Raw genomic sequence first — 18,134 nt, 5'->3', positions numbered from 1 at the left:
GGCTGTAGAGCAAAGCAATGGTGATAGCATCCTCAGTGGACCTGTTAGCTGTATAAGCAAACTGGTGAGGGTCAACTGAGGGAGAGATTGTATTCCTGATATGGTGGGCTATCAACTTTTCAAAGCACTTCATGATCACAGGCGTGAGAGCAACAGGCCTATAATCATTCATGCTGTCAATGGTTGGCTTTTTGGGGACAGGAATAATGGTGGCAGATTTCAGGCAGGATGGAATGATGGATTGTTTGCGTTTCCCTCATGCCGTCTTGGTAGAGGCGGAAGTGACGTAACCGTTTTCTTCTTCGGTGTTTATTTGCCTGGTGTGGCACAGTCGCGCCACCTACAGGAAACATAACAGCAGTGTACTCTGCACTATGAAGAATGGACAATTATGTTGCAATATGGAAAATTGGTCATTTAATGAGTAGTAGGTATCAGACGGGTACATTTTGGCCTTTATGGATCACATTTTTAAAAGGAAAAAACAAACAAAATAACAGTTTAAATACTATTTATTGAGCCGCTGTGCATTATAAACCACCACAGCTTTGGCAACACTCACTAACAGTACTGCTAATCCGAGAATGCCCACTAAACCTGCCAGAATGAAGATCATCATAATCATCTTGTTCTCTGTCCCTGAAAAAAAAAAACCTCCATATTAGAAGTTGCAATATTACATGATGTAGCTTCTGTTGTCAAGACATCCTCACAATCCGACGTGAGCTCACAGGAAGTTTTCGTGACTCTGGAGATTTGCCGACTGACCGACAGAGGTCCAGCTGACACCACGGCAGCTCGTTCCGATTTGGCGTCCATCAAGATGTTGGCTGCTCTCTTAGCGCGCTGAGGGTTGGTGCAGTTCTATTATTTAGGAGGAATAAGAAATACGTGTTGCCACGTCAACGACTGCGCTCAGTGCTAATCTATATCCATTGCGGGAACCAGAACCTTTGTACAGTTCTCCTTCAGTCCACAGATGCTGGCCAAACAGTGAAAATAGAGGGGCAGTTCTTCAGGCATGTGGAACATCTGCATGGCGAATCTGGTTTTCGGAGCCACACCGTTTACAGAAAGCCACCGGAAGGTGTGGTCGATGGGGCAACTAAGAGAAAGGAAATATGTGATTGCACTTTTCTAGTGATGGATTAATTATTAATACAATTTAATCAAATATGGAGACATCTTTAAACATACACTGGTTACAACTTGCAAGTGAAAATCACTCCCGATTCATCTTCATCCAGGAGGATTCTGAAAAACGGTCTCCTACTCTGTCAATTTTGTCGCGCCATACTCAAAACATTTAATGTCATCTGATTTAAAACAATTGCATAAGCTAACCGAATAACACCATTAAGGTCAAAAAACAACTGCCACGACAATCTCATATTTAGATCGAAACCAAAATCACCTGCGTAAGAATTAGCACAAGAAAGCATACAATGTGACCCGAGCGGATTGGAAACCAAAACAACAGAGTAAGAATTAGCACAAGAAAGCATACAATGTGACCCGAGCGGATTGGAAACCAAAACAACAGAGTAAGAATTTGCAGAAGTAAGCATAATAATTTATTTATAAGGTAAACAAAGCAGCCGTATTTTTAAACGATAATGCGCTTATCGCCCTCTGCCAGAGTCCAAGACAAAGCAATTTATGAGTCCCTTGTAGATCAACATCCTCAGCCTAGAACAGACATGGGCAAACTACGGCCCGCGGGCCATATTCGGCCCGTTAGGCTTTTTAATCCGGCCCGCCGACATTGTCCAAATTATAGTAAAAATCAATGACCTCATTCATTTTCCTGCAATATCCTCGTTTCCCCGATAGATGGCGCACTAGCCTAGTAAAAGTATGTACATGTGTGTGGGAGCTACTTGAGAATACATACTGACACATTTCTGAACATTTAACTTTTACTGTGGACATCCTGACACACATTAACGAGCTGAATGTGGAGCTGCAAGAGAAAAAACAGTTTGTGCATGAAATGCAAGCTACATGTGTGTGTTCTGTTTATGTTTCATATGTACTCTTAACGGATGCAGTTTTTTTAATGTATCGTATCTTGTGCTGACCAGGCTCATCTGTCAAATTTTTAAAGTCAATGTGGCCCCCGGGGCCAAAAAGTTTGCCCAACCCTGGCCTAGAACAAGGTGTTCTGTTGAGTCAATAGTCCTGAAAATCCTTAATGAACATATAATAACATCCCAGAATAAACCCAACACTTGCATTTGGACCGAAGCATTTCAATTCCTCACCCGTCCTTAAGGAAAAGACCTTGAACTTCATCTTGCGGGTCGCTGGTCTCCGTAGCCCAGCAGGACTCCACGTGCAGTAGGACGTTTGAGGCGAAGGAGACTTCGGCGTCCAAGGCAACCTGAAAGTACAATGTGTCCTCCGGCTCCATTCTGGCGAACTGGCGATAACCTTCGCTAAAGGACCGGTCGCCAAACAGATCCATGGTTAGGCCGAGTTGCAGGGAGCTGTTGAAGTGGACCAGCGAGTAGGCTTTGAACCTACGGCAAAAAAAAAGTGGTCGTTTTAAAAGCGCACGAAAAATGAAGGGACACCGCTCACCATTTCAAATCGATGCTAACGTGAGCGTCGCGGATGTAATGCAGAGGGTAGACGCATTTCCAGATGACTTTCAGATCCCGGCGGGTGATGGCTTTATCTTTGGTGGCCCTGACGGCCAGCGTGTTTTGAAACTCCATGTGGGTTTGGTTCACCTGGGTACAACGGTCGTTAGGCTCCATCCACGTTTGACTTGAAAATATTCACACCCACCCGCCTCTTGGTCCCACATTCCGTGCCAAGTCGCGGCGTGCGGAAGTGGAACAGCATGGCGGTCTCCTCCACTGGGCAGGTGGCGTTGTTCAGCGCCACCTCCACCTTCCCACCGATGTACGCATTCAAGTAGGCTTTGGCCACGCCTCCGATCATTACTTTGTCCAGACACTGGCTGAAAATGCCTTTCTCTGTGGAGACACACAACTTTCTTCCATCACATAGCTCCTCCCCCATTGCAAGATTTTGTACCCAAAAATTCCAATACATCAACAAGGAAGGGCTGGCTCTAGAGGTGACTGTGTAGTTCCATTTAAAAAGAGTGCAAAATTAGCCAAAGCCTCACATATCTGGAACTTGGTACAAATTAGCATACATGAACATAACAAAAAATGGCTGTGTGTTAAGACCTACCATATGCATGCATGTACGTGTGTGTATATATATATTTATATTTATATATATATATATATATATATATATATATATATATATATATATATATATATATATATATATATATATATATGTATGTATATATATGTATATGTATATATATACATGTACATATATGTATATATATATGTATATATATGTATATATGTATATATATATGTACATATGTATATATACACGTGTATATACATATATATGATGTATGTATATATATGCATGTATATATATGCATGTATATATATGTATGTATATATATGTGTATATGTATACATGTATGTATATATACACACACACACATGTATATACATGTATATATATGTATATATATATTATATATATATATATATATATATATATATATATATATGTATATATGTATACATATATACATATATATACATACATACACATACATATATATATATATACACATACACATATACATACACATATATACATTTCAGCAACACGCTTATTTATGTATATATTTATTAATGTATTTATTTATTAACTTACTTCTGACCTATCTATTTATGTCTAAAATGCCTTTCCTATTTCTGCATCCTCACCCTCTTGCTACTGTGACAACCAAATTTCACAAATACAGGATGAATAAAGTTATCCAATCCAAACCAATCCAATCGCATCTTCGAGCCTCTTGGCCAATCATCTTAAAGCCTGGCTGTTAGACCAACAAAAATTGCCATCACAACATTGTCTAAAAATGTACTATATGGCATGTGTCATCGTTTATCTTCAACCAACACAAAAAGGACTAAAGATGGAAATTAGCCCTCGGCTACAATCTTAATATTGTTCATTAACATGAATAGGAATATGATCATTTAATTTGTGCTATTAAATAAAACTCAAAAACCATCAGACTTTGCAGAGGTGACTCGATGGGACAGTGCTTTTTAAAAAGGTCAGATTTGAATTCGGTTGACATTTTTGTAAGACACAAAATACTAGCGAAAGACACATTTGTAGTACCGTTGCAAACTGGGTAGGAGGGCACGGGGTCCTGTAACGCTGCGCTAACATCGTAGTAGCCATTCCTGCAGGCGCAGTGGTGGGAACCCAGAGTGTTGACGCACTGAGAGTTTTGCGGACAAACCGCTCCATTGGACGGCGCGCAAAGGTCAGGACCTGAAATAAGAAACCATTTTGATGAACACAGGCTGATAGATGGACAGATTGGACGCAATTTTGCCCGCTCGTACCATCCCAGTAAAGGATTCCGCCCCGAAGCGAGACGTAAGCGCTGTGTTTGGACCGGATATAATCCTTGTGAAATTGAACCGGCAGCGGCATGTCGTCGTCTCGGTGCGACGAGTCGAAGAGCATCAATTGGACTTGCGTTTTCTGGCTCTCCGTGGCGGGTTCCATTCCCATTTCTTCAACACGGATCGAGGGACGGACTTCGCTGAAAAATTCCAGTAGCTGGAAAACACAAAATGAATACAAGTGTGCGTTTAAAATGTTTTATTCCTTTCCTCTCGCAAGTTACGCAATGAAATCAGCAAATTTACCAAGTCCCGGATGCTTTCCACCATCACGGCTTCGACTTCAGTCATTTCGTCGCCTACGTCTTCAGGAATGGAACCTGGCACCACCATTCTGAGCAGGTACATTTCTTCAGCTGGAGCACAAAATCCCAGATGAAGAAGCCATTCGTAGTTTGACAAACAACAGAGTACAAAACAATTGGGACTCTGACCTTGGTCCTCTTTGATGGAGTCGAGTCCAACACCCCTCGCCAGGAAGCCGTAAATCGAACGGTCTACCGCGAAACACAACTCTGTCCGTCCCGACAGCCAGCGGCCGTCGCAGCGTTCCCACAATCCGAGGACGTACTTCTTCCCGGTTTCTAGCCCTGGCAGTTGCAGCTGCGTCTCCGTCAAATTGTCTTCTCGGAGGACGGGGCCGTTCTCCAGGGACAGTTGGTAGAAAAACGTCAAGGCGGAGCTTTGCGAGCCAGGAATCCAGAAGGCTTTGGAGTCGTTGGTGCGGTAGCGGAGTTCTAACACGCCGCGGGGTCCTGAAAATGAATGCAAGCCTGGTCAACTAGTTTCAAAAACAAACAATTTTAAAGCCGTCTCTACCAGTGGTGTGCTGGCCTAAGAAATATCTGAATCATATATTATATTTTGTCCATGAATACTTATTAAATAATTCCAAATGGTCTGTTAGCTTCCTTTCCCCCTGGTTGCACTGCTTCCAGATGCATGTTTTCATATTGAAGCATTTAACCAATCACATTTCAGCTATTATTTGTTGCCAGGGTCAGAAATCTGCCTCAAGGTCTTCACAATCAGTTCTGCAGGCTCTGCTGCATTAAACAAGCGTCGATAAGACTGTTGCATCAACCAATCAGATTTCGAGTTGGCAACACCACATTGCCTTCTCGCAGGCGTAGGGGATACGTCATCGCTTTCATCAACTATGATTGGCTAGTGATAGATAGAGTGGACTAGCCAGAGCTACCAAACTGTATCTGGAGCGAGCTGCACAAGCAAAGATATTGTTGTATTGATTTAAAGCCATTTTTAAGATGGACTTTTCAAGAAAAAAAAAGCTGGACATCATTAAGAAAGGTCGGACAACTCCAAAGCAAGCAAGCCTGTCAAAACCGGGAACGAACATTTTCAGCAGTAAATCGAATAAAAACGTATGCCAGAAATACGACAGGACAGGCTCGACTTTCAGCATTAGCTTCGATGGCGATAGAAAACTAGGAAGAAAGAAGGATGGATATTGTGTACGGTTAAAATGGATTTTTGGTGAGTAAAATATGGCTGTATTCCGAAATAATATTTCAATTGTATGAGGTTATTATTGATGATTTTTTTTGTGTCGCAGCTGTAGCTGCAATAGAGGTTTTATAGCCATAAAATCGTTTTTGCTGAAGGCGTCATTAGAAAATGCACGGACCGCCACTGGTATCTCCTATAAACACGTGATTTCAAATGCAGGGTTCCTCGATGACGGAGTACCTGTGTGTACCGGAAGTGTCTCGGTGCTCATCAGCACGCCATCCCCACAGAGGGCTTCCACTCTGACGTGGTAAAATTGGCAAGGCGTCAAACCCGTGACCACGTAGTCGGTGGAGAAAGTGGCGCCTTGCAGCACGCCTTGGTGGTAGATGTTGAACTTGGAGATGGTGGACAGGGCGCTGACCATCCAGCTCAGGGTGTAGTTTTCCGGGCCGAACGAGGTCTGGCGCAAGTCCTCGATGCTGGAGTGGGCTACATGGCTCACGTTTTAAGGGGGTCTGGCGGTTGGCAGAGGAAGTGCGGCTTACCGATGTTTCCGTCGGTCTCGATCATCCCGCTGTAGCGCGTCTCTGTTCCCGCCTGGCAGACCGTCTGCAGGCCAAACAACACGCGACTGCACGGCGGCAAATCATGTAAGGTGATGGCAAAGTCGTCCGCCGCGTGCCGTTGGGGGACTTCCTTCACCACGTGGTTCAGGCCGTCCAGATAGAAGGACGTGAGGACGAAGAAGGAATAGTAGAGTTCCTCGGGGAAGTTCCAGGTCAAGGTGATGCTGCTGCTGTTCAGCGAACTGACTTTAAAGTCTCTGGGAATGACAGGATCTGATGGAAAATGACAAAAAAAAAAAACGGTCTAGAACAGGTGTCAAACACTGACTTTGGAATTCATATACTACTTTAAACACAAGGATAAAATAAAAAATATAAAAAAATGGCAGCACATTGTAGTGTAGTACGTACTTGTATTTAGAATTAAGTCCAGCGGGGGGCAGTACATGCCCTTGTTATTCCTAAATGAATGTTATCTGTAACGGGCCGTATATGGCCCGCGGGCCAAGGTTGAAAAACTGGTACACACGATCCGGGGGCGGGGCGAGCGCTTCGGCGAAATGTCCGTTCAGCGAACTGTCCGTCGGCCAAACGTCCGTCGGCCAAACGTCTTTCGGCGAATCGTCCGGTCACTACATACACAATTTAAAAAAAATCCTGGCCTGGATGCTCTAAAACTACAATTTTGTGATTTCATTTTGCTCCATTTCTTCAATCAATGGAATTAATTGACGAGGAACCCCAAAACCAACACAAAGTAACCTGTAAATGGCCAAAATTCAATAGGAACTGATGCAAAATTGACGCAAAGTGATCTGTAAGTACCATAAAATGACGAGGAAGGACCAGAAAATGGTCTTTTCCTTTCTGAAATTTAGCGCTGGTCTTCACCAAGTGACAAAAAAATAGGCAGAAATGAATTCCCTCATCATACCGGTCAAAGTAGGGAGGCACGTGACGATGAAGTCGGTCTCGGTGTCCACGCACACGACGTAAGGAGTGCAGGATTCCAGGGAGGTGACGTGGTGAGGATTATTTTCCATTTCCTCTCTTTTCAGAAGTTGATAGGCGTTCCGGTCTGAATAATACAGGCCGACCGCGTGAGAATTGGCGGCGAAAGCAGGCCGGCCCGAAGACCAGGATAGCAGGAACGCGGTGGGGGAGCGGTACAGCACACGGATGGGGTAGCGCACGGAATGACCTGAAAATGAGAAATTCAGCAACGCCATTTAAGAAGAAAATTCGATGCTTCGGACCGATAAAAGTAACGGCGTGCACCGAAAGCGAGGAAGAAATTCTCCTCCTGGTAGAAGAACCACGTGTGATTTTCACAAGGGAACACGTCGGTAGGAGTCAACAAATCCAGGAAGTCCTGCAAAATAACCCAGATGAGCTGAGGAAAACGGATTTTGAACACCATCCCACAACCTGCGTGGTTTTCGTCGGGCGTTCCGTCGGTTTCAGAGTTCCGTGGACTTTGGTTTGCTTGGGATCTGAAATTAGATACAAGCGTATGTTCCACCGGTTTGCCGTTAAGGCAGGGTTTGTTTACCTGAAGAAATGGTGAAGGTCCACGAGCGAAGTATGCCGGCGTAACGGAGGCTGACGTTGTTTTCTACTGACAGAGGAACGCTCAAGGCCGCCATGTGGTTATTCTTCCAGAGGTTTTTTAAAGATGTGCCGTTGAGCCACAGGTTGCTGAGCAGCGAATGAGATGGTAACCTTTAAAGCGCTTCATTTCACTTCACAAAAGTAATAAATAAAAGCTCCAACCTTTCCTGGCGGTTGCCCTTCCAACATATTGAGAAAACGTCCTTGGCGTGTCCTTTAAAAGAAGTTTTTAAAAAATAAATCATGAAAAATACGGCACAAAACATACCTGTCAACCTCTGCCGATAACTGCCCTTATAGATGATTATGATTCCCCTTACAAACCCCCCAAAAACCTTCCAAACACCGTACGACTCGTCGTACGGTGTTTGGAAGGTTTTTTGGGGGGGTTTGTAAGGGGAATCATAATCATTTATAAGGGCAGTTATCGGCAGAGGTTGACAGGTATGAAATATTACCAAAAATCAGTTTTACCTAATGATATCGCTTGAACCATCAGCGTTAGAAGGACGAGAGGAAAGTCAAAGTTTTTTCTGCAAATACAAGAGAGTCAAAATGACATAAATCCATTTCAAATGAGTTTTCTTACATTTTCTTCATGATTATAGCAGAGCGCGTTTTGTTCAAGGAAAGGTCAGCTTTGCTGCTAATTGACAGCCTATAAATGAGTGACAGGTGTGCGATGACGTCACAGGAAGTGATGAATGTTACCCTCATGTATTGCACGGAAGAAGAAAAAAAATTGGTAATAAATGTACTCCTATCCAAATGAGCATGCGAGTTCAAACATAATTTTTAATTCTATTACGACGTTTCGTTTAGGGCTTCACATTTCCTTACGACAATCACCACTAGAGGCCAGTGTTCACCCAAATGTTCACTCCCAATTGAACATTAGCATTCATCATTTTTAGGGAATCAGATTAGAAATCGAAAACAGTCATTTCTGGCGACTATTAAACAGGAAAAAGCTGGATTTTTCCGCAACTACAATTTTGAAAAGGCACATTTGCATGATTTTAGCAATAAAATGACTGTAAAAAAAAGGTCAACCTTTCTGAATGTACAAGATAATGACATTAAGCAAAGTAAAGGCCATGTGTGCTCAATCACCGCACACACTACTCCAAACATAAAGCGACTTTTTGTTGTTCCGCTTTATCTTAACTTAAGTAATTGGAGTCACAAGCGAGGGAGTCGAGGCCGTCCGCAGTTCTCTCATCGTCATTCGTTAAAAAACATCCGTGCTCTTGAGCAAATATGGCGTGGTGGAGGTCTTTGCCGCTGTTTTGCGCACTGGCTTCAGTGCACGCTAGGGGCGAGCCCACCAAAATGGAGACCGAGGTCAACCTTGCCAGTTTCCTGAGAGGAATCTACGCCGGGCTGGAGCCGTCGGTCCACAACACGGATTTTAAGACGGAGCCGGTCCAGGAGACCGACGCTTCTGGACCAGTGGTGATGACCAAAGACGGGCCGGTCCAGGGGATGACGGTGGACCAGGCCCATATTTTCTACGGGATACCGTACGCGGATCCCCCGGTCGGAGCTTACCGCTGGAAGCCGCCGAGACCCGTGAGTCCGTGGAAGGCGCTTTACGATGCCACCTTCCCGAGGGCTCCTTGCGTGCAGGGTTGCAGAGGACCGATGGCTGCGGAATGTCCAAAGAACGTAAGAAACGTCAAACGCCGTTGACGGCGGAACGGCGCTTTGACCGGAATCCTTCGCCTCGCTTAGGTCAGCGAAGACTGTCTCTACCTGAACGTCTTTGTTCCCCGGGAGCTGAAGTCGGGGTCCCCGCCGAGCGGGACGCTTCCGGTGATGGCGTGGATCCACGGCGGCGATTTCATCGCCGGTTCGGCCTCCAAACCTCTGTACGACGGTCGCTTCATCGCCAACTTCACTCGGACGATCGTGGTCAGCCTGGAGTACAGACTAGGTGAGGACATCTTCCACGTTTATGCTTACATTAAGAATTGATAGTCAAGGACAATACATAATAGGAGTGTGTGTGAGAGTCATTATTTCAAAATTGGATTGGATTGGATAACTTTATTCATCCCGTATTCGGGAAATTTTGTTGTCCCAGTAGCAAGGGGGTGAGGATGCAGAAATAGGAAAGGCATTTTAGACATAAATAGATAGGTCAGAAGTAAGTTAATAAATAAATACATTAATAAATATATAAATAAATAAGCATGTTGCTGAAATATATACATATATATCTATATATACATATACATATATGTATATATATACACACACAATTTCTGCATCGCTGATCACCTGTGACTTTCCAAAGGTGCGTTCGGGTTCCTGGTCTCCGGTAAAGACGCCGAGAAATCGGCGGCGCTGGGAAATTACGGGATTCTGGACCAGCAGGCGGCGCTCCTTTGGGTCCAACGGAACATCCAGATGTTCGGAGGCGACTCCGGCAAGGCGAGTTTACGGCCGAGACATTTTGGGGTTTTGAGTCGCTGAGTGGGAAAAGGGTGTGGCTTCTGCGTCAGGTAACGCTATTCGGAGAAAGCGCCGGTGCTCAGTCTGTCGGTCTTCACCTGACGATCCAAAGCAGCAAAGATCTGTTCAAGCAAGCGGTTCTGCAGAGTTTACCCTTTTCCATCCCGTTTAAGAGCAGGTCGGAAAGCCACATTTGCCAGCTAGCAAATGGGTACGTTAGCCAATCTCTCTCACCCACTTCGACCCGCAGGCACGACGCCCTGAAGCTGGGGAAGGACTTTGCGAGGAAGGCCAACTGCTCGGTCGGCGACGTGGTCTGCCTGATGTCGCTCTCACCGCGGGCCGTCCTGGAAGCGCAGATGAAAACAAGTAGGACGGCCGACCACTGGCTTCTTGCATAAAGCGCCGCGCTTTATCTTGAGTGATGGCATCTGGCAAAGTAAAAGAACTCTTTAGGGGGGACCTTGACAAAAAAAAGCCTCCAGGTTTTTAGCGCTGTCGTAAATCTTTGCTGAGTTGTGATGGCCCTGAAACTCCCAAAATACAACATAAAGTGAGTTTTTTACCCACCGGACCTTTGGAAAGTCTGAGGTCAGTTTCCTTCAAGTGGAATTACGGTAATCCCTCAAATATCGCGGTTTAATGTAGACCAGACATGGCCGCGATAAATGAAAAACCGCAAAGTAGGATCACCGCCATTATAGCTACCACGTGCCAGTACAATGATCAAAAACTATATTGATTCGTTCATTCATTTTCTAGGGTCGCAGAGGGTGCTGCAGCCTGTCTTGGGGCCAGAGACGGGGGACACCCTGAATTGGTGGCCAGTCAATCGCAGGGCACAACCAATCATAGCTAGGGGCAATTTAGTGTCCAACCTGTGATTTGAACTATTTACATTTATATATATATATATATATATATATATATATATATATATATATATATATATATATATATATATATATATATATATATATATATATATATATATATATATATATATAAAAATGTAAATGTAAATAGTTCAAATCACAGGTGTGAAAGTGGTGGCCCGGGGGCCGAATCTGGCCCGCCGCATCATTTTGTGTGGCCCGGGAAAGTAACTCATGAGTGCCGACTTTCTGTTTTAGGATCAAATTAAAATGAAGAGTATAGATGTATATTCAATTTCCTGATTTTCCCCCTTTTAAATCGATAATTGCTATTTTTTTAATCCATATTTTCTTTGTTTTTAGTTCAAAAATCATGTTGTAAAATCTAAATATATATATATATAAAAAGCTAAAATAAACTTTGTTTTCGATCTATAAAAAACTGAATATTCAGGGCCTTTAATCCAGTTCATTTAATCCATTCATTAAAAAAATCTAAATATTATATCTAAAATGGTCCAGCCCAAATGAAATGGAGTTGACGTTAAAGCGGCCCGCGAACCAACCCAAGTCTGACACCCTTGGTTTAAATAGAATACTCACAGTGAAAATAGTTCCTCTCCGCTTGATATAAATCCCCCCAAAACAGTAATGGGAGTTTTAGTCCAAGTCCTTTGTCCGCGATGTTTGGAGAGATTCCTGTAAGTGGCATTTCTGCCATCTCAGGTTCCCAGCTCGTGAACCCATTCCGATTCCTGGAGGTCTTCGAAACGTGGGGTCCCTTTGTGGACGGCGAGCTCATCCAGGAGCAGGCGCTGGCCGCTTTCCAGGCAGGCCGCTGGCACACGGAAAAACCGGTGTTGCTAGGTAAAACAACACAAAAAACACGGTGTTGGGCGTTCATTTCTATTGTGATGCTATCATGGTCCGTTTTTTGTTTCTATCTTGAAGGTACCACCTCAGAGGAAGGCGTCATCTTTGCGTACGGCGTTTTTAATAAGCCGGTCTCCGCCGTGGAGTCCGTCATGTACGTCACGGCCATCTTCAAACAACACAGCTTGCGTGTTTTGCGCCAGTATCTGCCGCTCTATCGGGACTCTGATCGGAGAAATATGCTGGCTCAGGTAAGAGAATCAGGATACATTACCGTATTGGCCTGAATATAAGACGACCCCCTCTTTTGCAAGTTTGAAAAGACTTTTTGAACATCATCAATTCACAAAATAATGACAGTACATCTGAAACAAACGATTAAAAGAACATATTGGAGAGAAAAAACACGTTATTTTTAAGCTGTCTATCACATCTTAATATCTAAACATTTAAATATGTCAACTTAAGAGTCATCGCATTTGTAAATGAATGGCTTCTACTTTTTGAAATGTAAATAAACCAATGTACTGTGAAAAAAAAAATGACAATACTAATTGCATGAACCGTCAAAGTGTTCATCATTCACTTCAAAAATATCTGGCGCCCTCCAGTGGCGTGAATGGGTACAACGACCAGACCCCGATTGTAAGACGACGGACACATTTTAGTCCTATTTCAATGCAAAAAATATCATCTATATTCGGGCCAAGACGGTACATGTAAAAATGGGTCAGGGCGAGGGATTCATTTTCAACTCCAGCATCGTTGCTGGCGCTCCACATTATCGTGCAATTATTTGGAAGGTTATCTCGGCTTTTGCTTCTTTTTTTTTTTAAAGCAAGAGTTTTGCTCAAATGCGGACTGAGGGAATAACAAAGATGGAGGAGAATGGAAGAAGGCATCGCACGGTTTTTATTTTATGAGCCAAATGCGGGTTCGGGACATCAACTCGCTGCGTTCTTGTTTTTATGCTCAAAGCGAGAGACGCTAATTACAGCTAAACTCTTTAGCTTGGCTGGACTTTATTGCTTTATGAATAACGATACTTTTCAGACCTGTCATTTGATTAAGCAGAAGAGGATGCAAATGCCGATTTCCAACAAGGAGAAGCCCAACCAGACCAATTGTTTCAAAGCGAGTTCTCCGTTTTGGCTCGATGCCGAGATCGAGGGTTCGATCCTGGATTCGGACCTTCCTCTGTCGAGTTTGTGTGGGATTTCTCCGGGTGCTCCGGTTTCCTCCCACATCCCCCGCAAAAAAAACATGCATGCTAGGCTAGCGGGTTGAACACTCTAAATCGCCCCTAGCTAGGATTGGTTTGTTTGTATCCTCATGCCCTGTGATTGGCCGGCCACCAAATTGGGCTGTCCCCTGTAGTTGGCTGGTTTTACCCATTTCGGCTCTAATCTAATATCGCTTAATGAAGGGAATTGCAATCATTAATAAGGAGAGCAATTGGCCGAGGCTGACAGGTATAACATAAACGGTTGCAAAATGAACGTATGATCATTTGGAATCCCTGGAGAGTTTATCAAAGCCTATTTTAGTGGACTAAATGACTCGTTATGGCCGTGATCATTACATCGATGAAACTTCTAGGATGGAATCCGGAAGCATCTGCTATTTACATCTCCCTCTGCGATGTCAATGTGAGTGCAAGGTGTCTGCGACGGGGATGACGGCGAGGTGAAGAGGGGATGCTCCGGCTGGCGTTTAGTATTCGCCACCGGTCGGGCTGCAGCTGGAACACACGCTCGCACCCGCGCTCACCTCAGAAAGGCCACTTCTCCGGAGGATTTTGGGGGGAGGTCGGCGTGAATGTCAGCCACTTCGCCGGAGAGGAAGTGCGCGTGGAGCTTGGCTTTCCTCGCCTGCAGACATGGTAGAACTGGATCAGCAAAATTTAGCACGGAGGGTACTCGGATGATTCGCCTAAAGACGTTTCGCAGACGGACATTTGACAAACGGACAGGCACATTTTTTTGCCCCCATTGCGACTTGGGCTGCCCATGCCCGCCCAAGAGTGCTTATTCCCGGGCTGCCATTGACGGTAGACTAATAAATTGAGAGTGATGAGCGTCCATTCGGCGACCTGTCTGTCTGTCAAACGTCCGTTGGCGAAACGTCTTTAGGCGAATCATCCGGTCACGAGCACGGAGTGCGCCAGACGTCGTGTAAATCTTCTGACGGCTTCTCTTCGGGGGTTGCGTTGCATCACTTCATCCCGAGGACGGGCGCTTTTACACGAAAAGAAGCGAATCGTGCATACATGACAGAAGCGTGTCTGTGTCATCCGCTTCAGATCGTCACCGATTTCGTCTTCCTGTGTCCGGCGCGGAGGTCGGCGAGGGCCGCCACGCGAGCTGGCGGCAAGACGTGGATGTACGTCTTTGACCACGTGACGTCGGACCCCCGCGTCTGGTCGGGCCTGACCTTCTGCTACGCACACGTGTGTCACGGCGCCGAGTTGCCCTTCGTCTTCGACTCGGCCCCCGTGGCCGGCTTGGCCGTGACGCCCGGCGAGAAGCGGCTGTCCGATCGGATGCTGTGTTACTGGGGGGCTTTCGCCCACGCGGGTGACCCGTCCTCCAGGCTGGGCCAGACCACCTTTTGCCGCGAGCGAGGCGCGCCCGTCTGGCCTCGCTACTCGGACGCCGGCGGATGGCCGCTCATGAACTTGACGCTGGGTTCGCACGCGCAAGAGGGGACCAGGAACGCAGTGTGTAATTTCTGGGACAGTCTGGGTATTTACTAGGGAACCTTTTGCTTGGAGTGTCAATCTGAAAATAATAATAATAATAATTCTGGCCAGATTTTTTACATTTTTGCTTCATTCCTAAAGTTCCAGGAAGTGAATGAATTAAAATACATTTGAGAGAGCCTCTGACTGCTGCTCGTACGGGCGCCGCCATCTTGCAATGCTAGCATGCTCTTCTCCTAGCATGTTGTAAACACCACCTTTGTGATTTAAATGCCAATAAAATGAAGGTTTTGAACATGAATTTGTTTAAAACGACACCTAAATGCACCCAAAGTCGACTTGTCATTTAGCTGGATTCCAATTTTGCTGATATTTCCACACGTTGGCGCAAGCTAGCTGTTTAATTCACAGTGTGACTCATCAATAATTCCAGTAAAGCAATCCTCATACCGTTTGGTTTTGAAAATATGTATTGTTTTTTTTCTTTCCGCATGCCTCCTTGTGTGCTATCAGCCAAAATAATCATGCCTAGAAACTGCAAATCATTATTTTCTTAATAACGTGACACATTATACGTGTATAGACGCGAGTTTCACGTGTTTTCCTCCCCTTAGCAGGCTATATTCCCAAAAGCCTCAGCATATAATAGCTACAAAAATGGCTAAGACTATTTCCACCCGTAACACAAGAGGCATCCGGTGCAATTTTCTCATAAATCTCTAAAAATGTTGCTATTCTGTGCAGTATAGACAGAAATAATTGGCTACATGGTGGCTGTTGCTAGGAATTAGGAGCTACATTTTCTATATATGCTCATGCTAACGGCCACGTATTGAAATTTTCTTACCGCTTTTATTATTTTCGCACGTAAAGAGGAGATGGCCCAATAAACTAACTTTATTTCAAGCTCCATAAAAGCATGCCTACGGGGCCGGCGTATGATGAGCGGCGCACTTAGGTTTAAGGTCGGGCAGGTGCGCTTTTATCGCTGCTTGGTTATTAGCGCCAGGGTTCGCCGGGGCGCCCATCATTTAACCCCGCCGATTGATTCCTCGGTGCATCGACTTCAAATGTCCATTTCACTTTAAGATACAAAACAATACGGTGGTAGCCATTGACGGCGATCTACATTTCATGGTTTTTTTTTCCGCCGTTGCTCTCCCGACAAACACACCGGCGTACTCCCACCCAGGCCGGCAAACTTTCCCCGGGCCGTTGCTATGGAAACGAGTTGAGGGGAGGATCGTTTTTGGAGCGTGGGGCCCCCCGCCCCCCCGTTTCCCGCTTCCACCCACGTCAAGCCGTCTCGGGAGCGGAAAACGCTGGGGGGGAACCTGGGCGCCACTTTTTTTTGAACCCGGTCCAATATCCGCAGGCGGTTTGGGGGGGAAGGCGGGCCGACGCAGGTGTGTGTGTGTGTCGTTTCCTTTCCACGCAATGTGAGCTGTAACGGGATTCGGGAACGGAGCGGCCAATTGCTCGCCCGCCTTTATTTCTTTTGTGGCTTTCTTTGGGAATGTGAAAAACAGAATTGCATTTTCATAAAGCGTCACAATGTTTGCGACGGTTTATGGTCAATGTTCCCTCTAATTTTTGGTTTGTCTGGGCAGAAAGACAACCTCCCTGAGTGTATTTTCCTGTGAATTTCCCGAGTACGGGCTGAATAAAGTTTCATCTCATCTAATCTAAGCGAATTCGGGCAGGTTGTAACCACACGGAAGAAGAAAGGAATTGCTTACAGGAATTGATGCGGTGGGCGGAGCCTCATGTTGGGCGGATTGGGAGTAGGGTGTACACCTGGTTGCGGGGAGGGCGGGGCTTCCCCTCGGGCGTCGTCGTCTTCTTTGTGCTGAGAGACGGATATGTTGGGGGGAAAAAAGGACAAAGTGAGAATTCACTGGTATTCAGAATTTCAAAGTCAAAATACGTGAAAACATGCACCTTTTTGGAGTCATTTCACCACTTTTAAAGTAGAAAACGTCTCTGAATTCTTTTGACAGCATTCTTACGCCGTTGATAATCAATAAGTATTAAGCAGAAAATGCATGTAGAAGATTCTAATGATGATTAAAAAGAGCTAGAGGTGTTTTTTTTAACGCCGCAGTGCCAAAGTGAAGCTCCTATTTGGTGGATTTTGATCTCTCGGCGCCATTTTCCACATTTGACCTCAGAGCCTAAGGTTTCCTACCACGGCTCTGCTGGGGGAAACTTACTGGGATGGCAACAAGCGGCGCCATGTTGGTTCAGTAACTTTACGGGGCAGCGAGCGCCACAATGTGCTGCTATAAATAGAGCGCCACGTGCACTTTGATGTTTAGCACAAGGCTTAGGAGGTCCTCGCGCTCTGCGTTTTTCACCGAGCGGCGTCCCGGAAAGGCTTTAAAGAGGCAACGCCGCCGATGCAGATCCATGTGATACGTTGTGATAGACGCTCAAGGCTGAAGTGCGCTGAAAAGGCTTTCTTGCACTGAAGCCCAGACAGCGCTTTTGGGATAAAACCAAGATTTATGCTTGGAAATGATTGCTTTTTGGACACAATTCGGCTGTGGAAATCAGTAGGGTGGCCATATTGAGACACAAGTAGAGTGTGATAAATACATCTATACAGTGGCGGTCCGTGCATTTTCTAGTGACGCCTTCAGCAAAAACGATTTTATGGCTATAAAACCTCTACTGCAGTTACAGCTGCGACACATAAAAAAATAATCAATAATAACCTCATACAATTGAAATATTATTTCGGAATATAGCCATATTTGACTCACCAAAAATCCTTTTTAACTGTACACAATATCCATAATCCTTTCTTTCTTCCTTCTTTTCTATCGCCATCGAAGCTAATGCTGAAAGTCGAGCCTGTCCTGTCGTATTTCTGACAAACGTTTTTATTCGATTTAGTGCTGAAAATGTTCGTTCCCGGTTGTGACAGGCTTGCTTGCTTTGGAGTTGTCCGACCTTTCTTAATGATGTCCAGCTTTTTTTTTGCTTGAAAAGTCCGTCTTGAAAATGGCTTTGACAGTAAATGTGCAAAAAAATCAATTTC

The 18,134-nt window shown here is 45.0% G+C and overlaps 2 protein-coding genes and 1 long non-coding RNA gene across 16 annotated transcripts in view; 2 read left to right on the top strand and 1 right to left on the bottom strand.

Moving 5' to 3' along the window:
• The window catches only part of LOC144068705 (uncharacterized), a 146,653-nt gene that overhangs the window by 54,342 nt on the left and 74,177 nt on the right, over positions 1-18,134 (top strand). The gene's annotated exons all lie outside the window — the stretch shown is intronic.
• On the bottom strand, positions 495-16,913 carry LOC144068681 (uncharacterized). 5 transcript variants are annotated; one of them, XM_077593356.1, is made up of 26 exons: positions 16,831-16,913; positions 14,161-14,261; positions 12,476-12,615; positions 12,121-12,380; positions 10,877-11,073; positions 10,469-10,740; positions 9,941-10,105; positions 9,737-9,833; positions 8,660-8,718; positions 8,348-8,399; positions 8,127-8,272; positions 8,003-8,067; positions 7,853-7,946; positions 7,509-7,775; positions 6,554-6,847; positions 6,246-6,497; positions 4,970-5,290; positions 4,782-4,891; positions 4,473-4,692; positions 4,243-4,398; positions 2,794-2,984; positions 2,584-2,735; positions 2,265-2,522; positions 952-1,105; positions 732-864; positions 495-639 (listed from the first exon to the last, which is right to left on the bottom strand). In XM_077593356.1, exons 9-26 carry the CDS (start codon positions 8,679-8,681, stop codon positions 509-511), a joined length of 3,018 nt encoding a protein of 1,005 aa, XP_077449482.1. In that variant the 5' UTR covers positions 8,682-8,718; positions 9,737-9,833; positions 9,941-10,105; positions 10,469-10,740; positions 10,877-11,073; positions 12,121-12,380; positions 12,476-12,615; positions 14,161-14,261; positions 16,831-16,913; the 3' UTR covers positions 495-508. The 5 variants fall into 5 exon arrangements, with proteins under 5 accessions (XP_077449482.1, XP_077449480.1, XP_077449481.1 ...); XM_077593354.1 differs by lacking the exon at positions 16,831-16,913 and having other exon boundaries at positions 14,161-14,330; XM_077593355.1 differs by lacking the exon at positions 16,831-16,913 and having other exon boundaries at positions 10,881-11,073; positions 14,161-14,330.
• Positions 9,380-15,398, top strand: LOC144068686 (cAMP-regulated D2 protein). Its single transcript, XM_077593380.1, has 8 exons — positions 9,380-9,853; positions 9,920-10,121; positions 10,485-10,621; positions 10,693-10,820; positions 10,893-11,011; positions 12,244-12,384; positions 12,469-12,641; positions 14,693-15,398. The coding sequence occupies exons 1-8, from the start codon at positions 9,446-9,448 to the stop codon at positions 15,143-15,145; spliced, it is 1,761 nt and encodes a 586-aa protein (XP_077449506.1). The 5' UTR covers positions 9,380-9,445; the 3' UTR covers positions 15,146-15,398.

The sequence above is a fragment of the Stigmatopora argus genome, chromosome 23 (assembly GCF_051989625.1).
Source record: "Stigmatopora argus isolate UIUO_Sarg chromosome 23, RoL_Sarg_1.0, whole genome shotgun sequence".
Lineage (NCBI taxonomy): Eukaryota > Metazoa > Chordata > Actinopteri > Syngnathiformes > Syngnathidae > Stigmatopora > Stigmatopora argus.
This window is presented reverse-complemented; position numbering and strand designations above follow the sequence as displayed.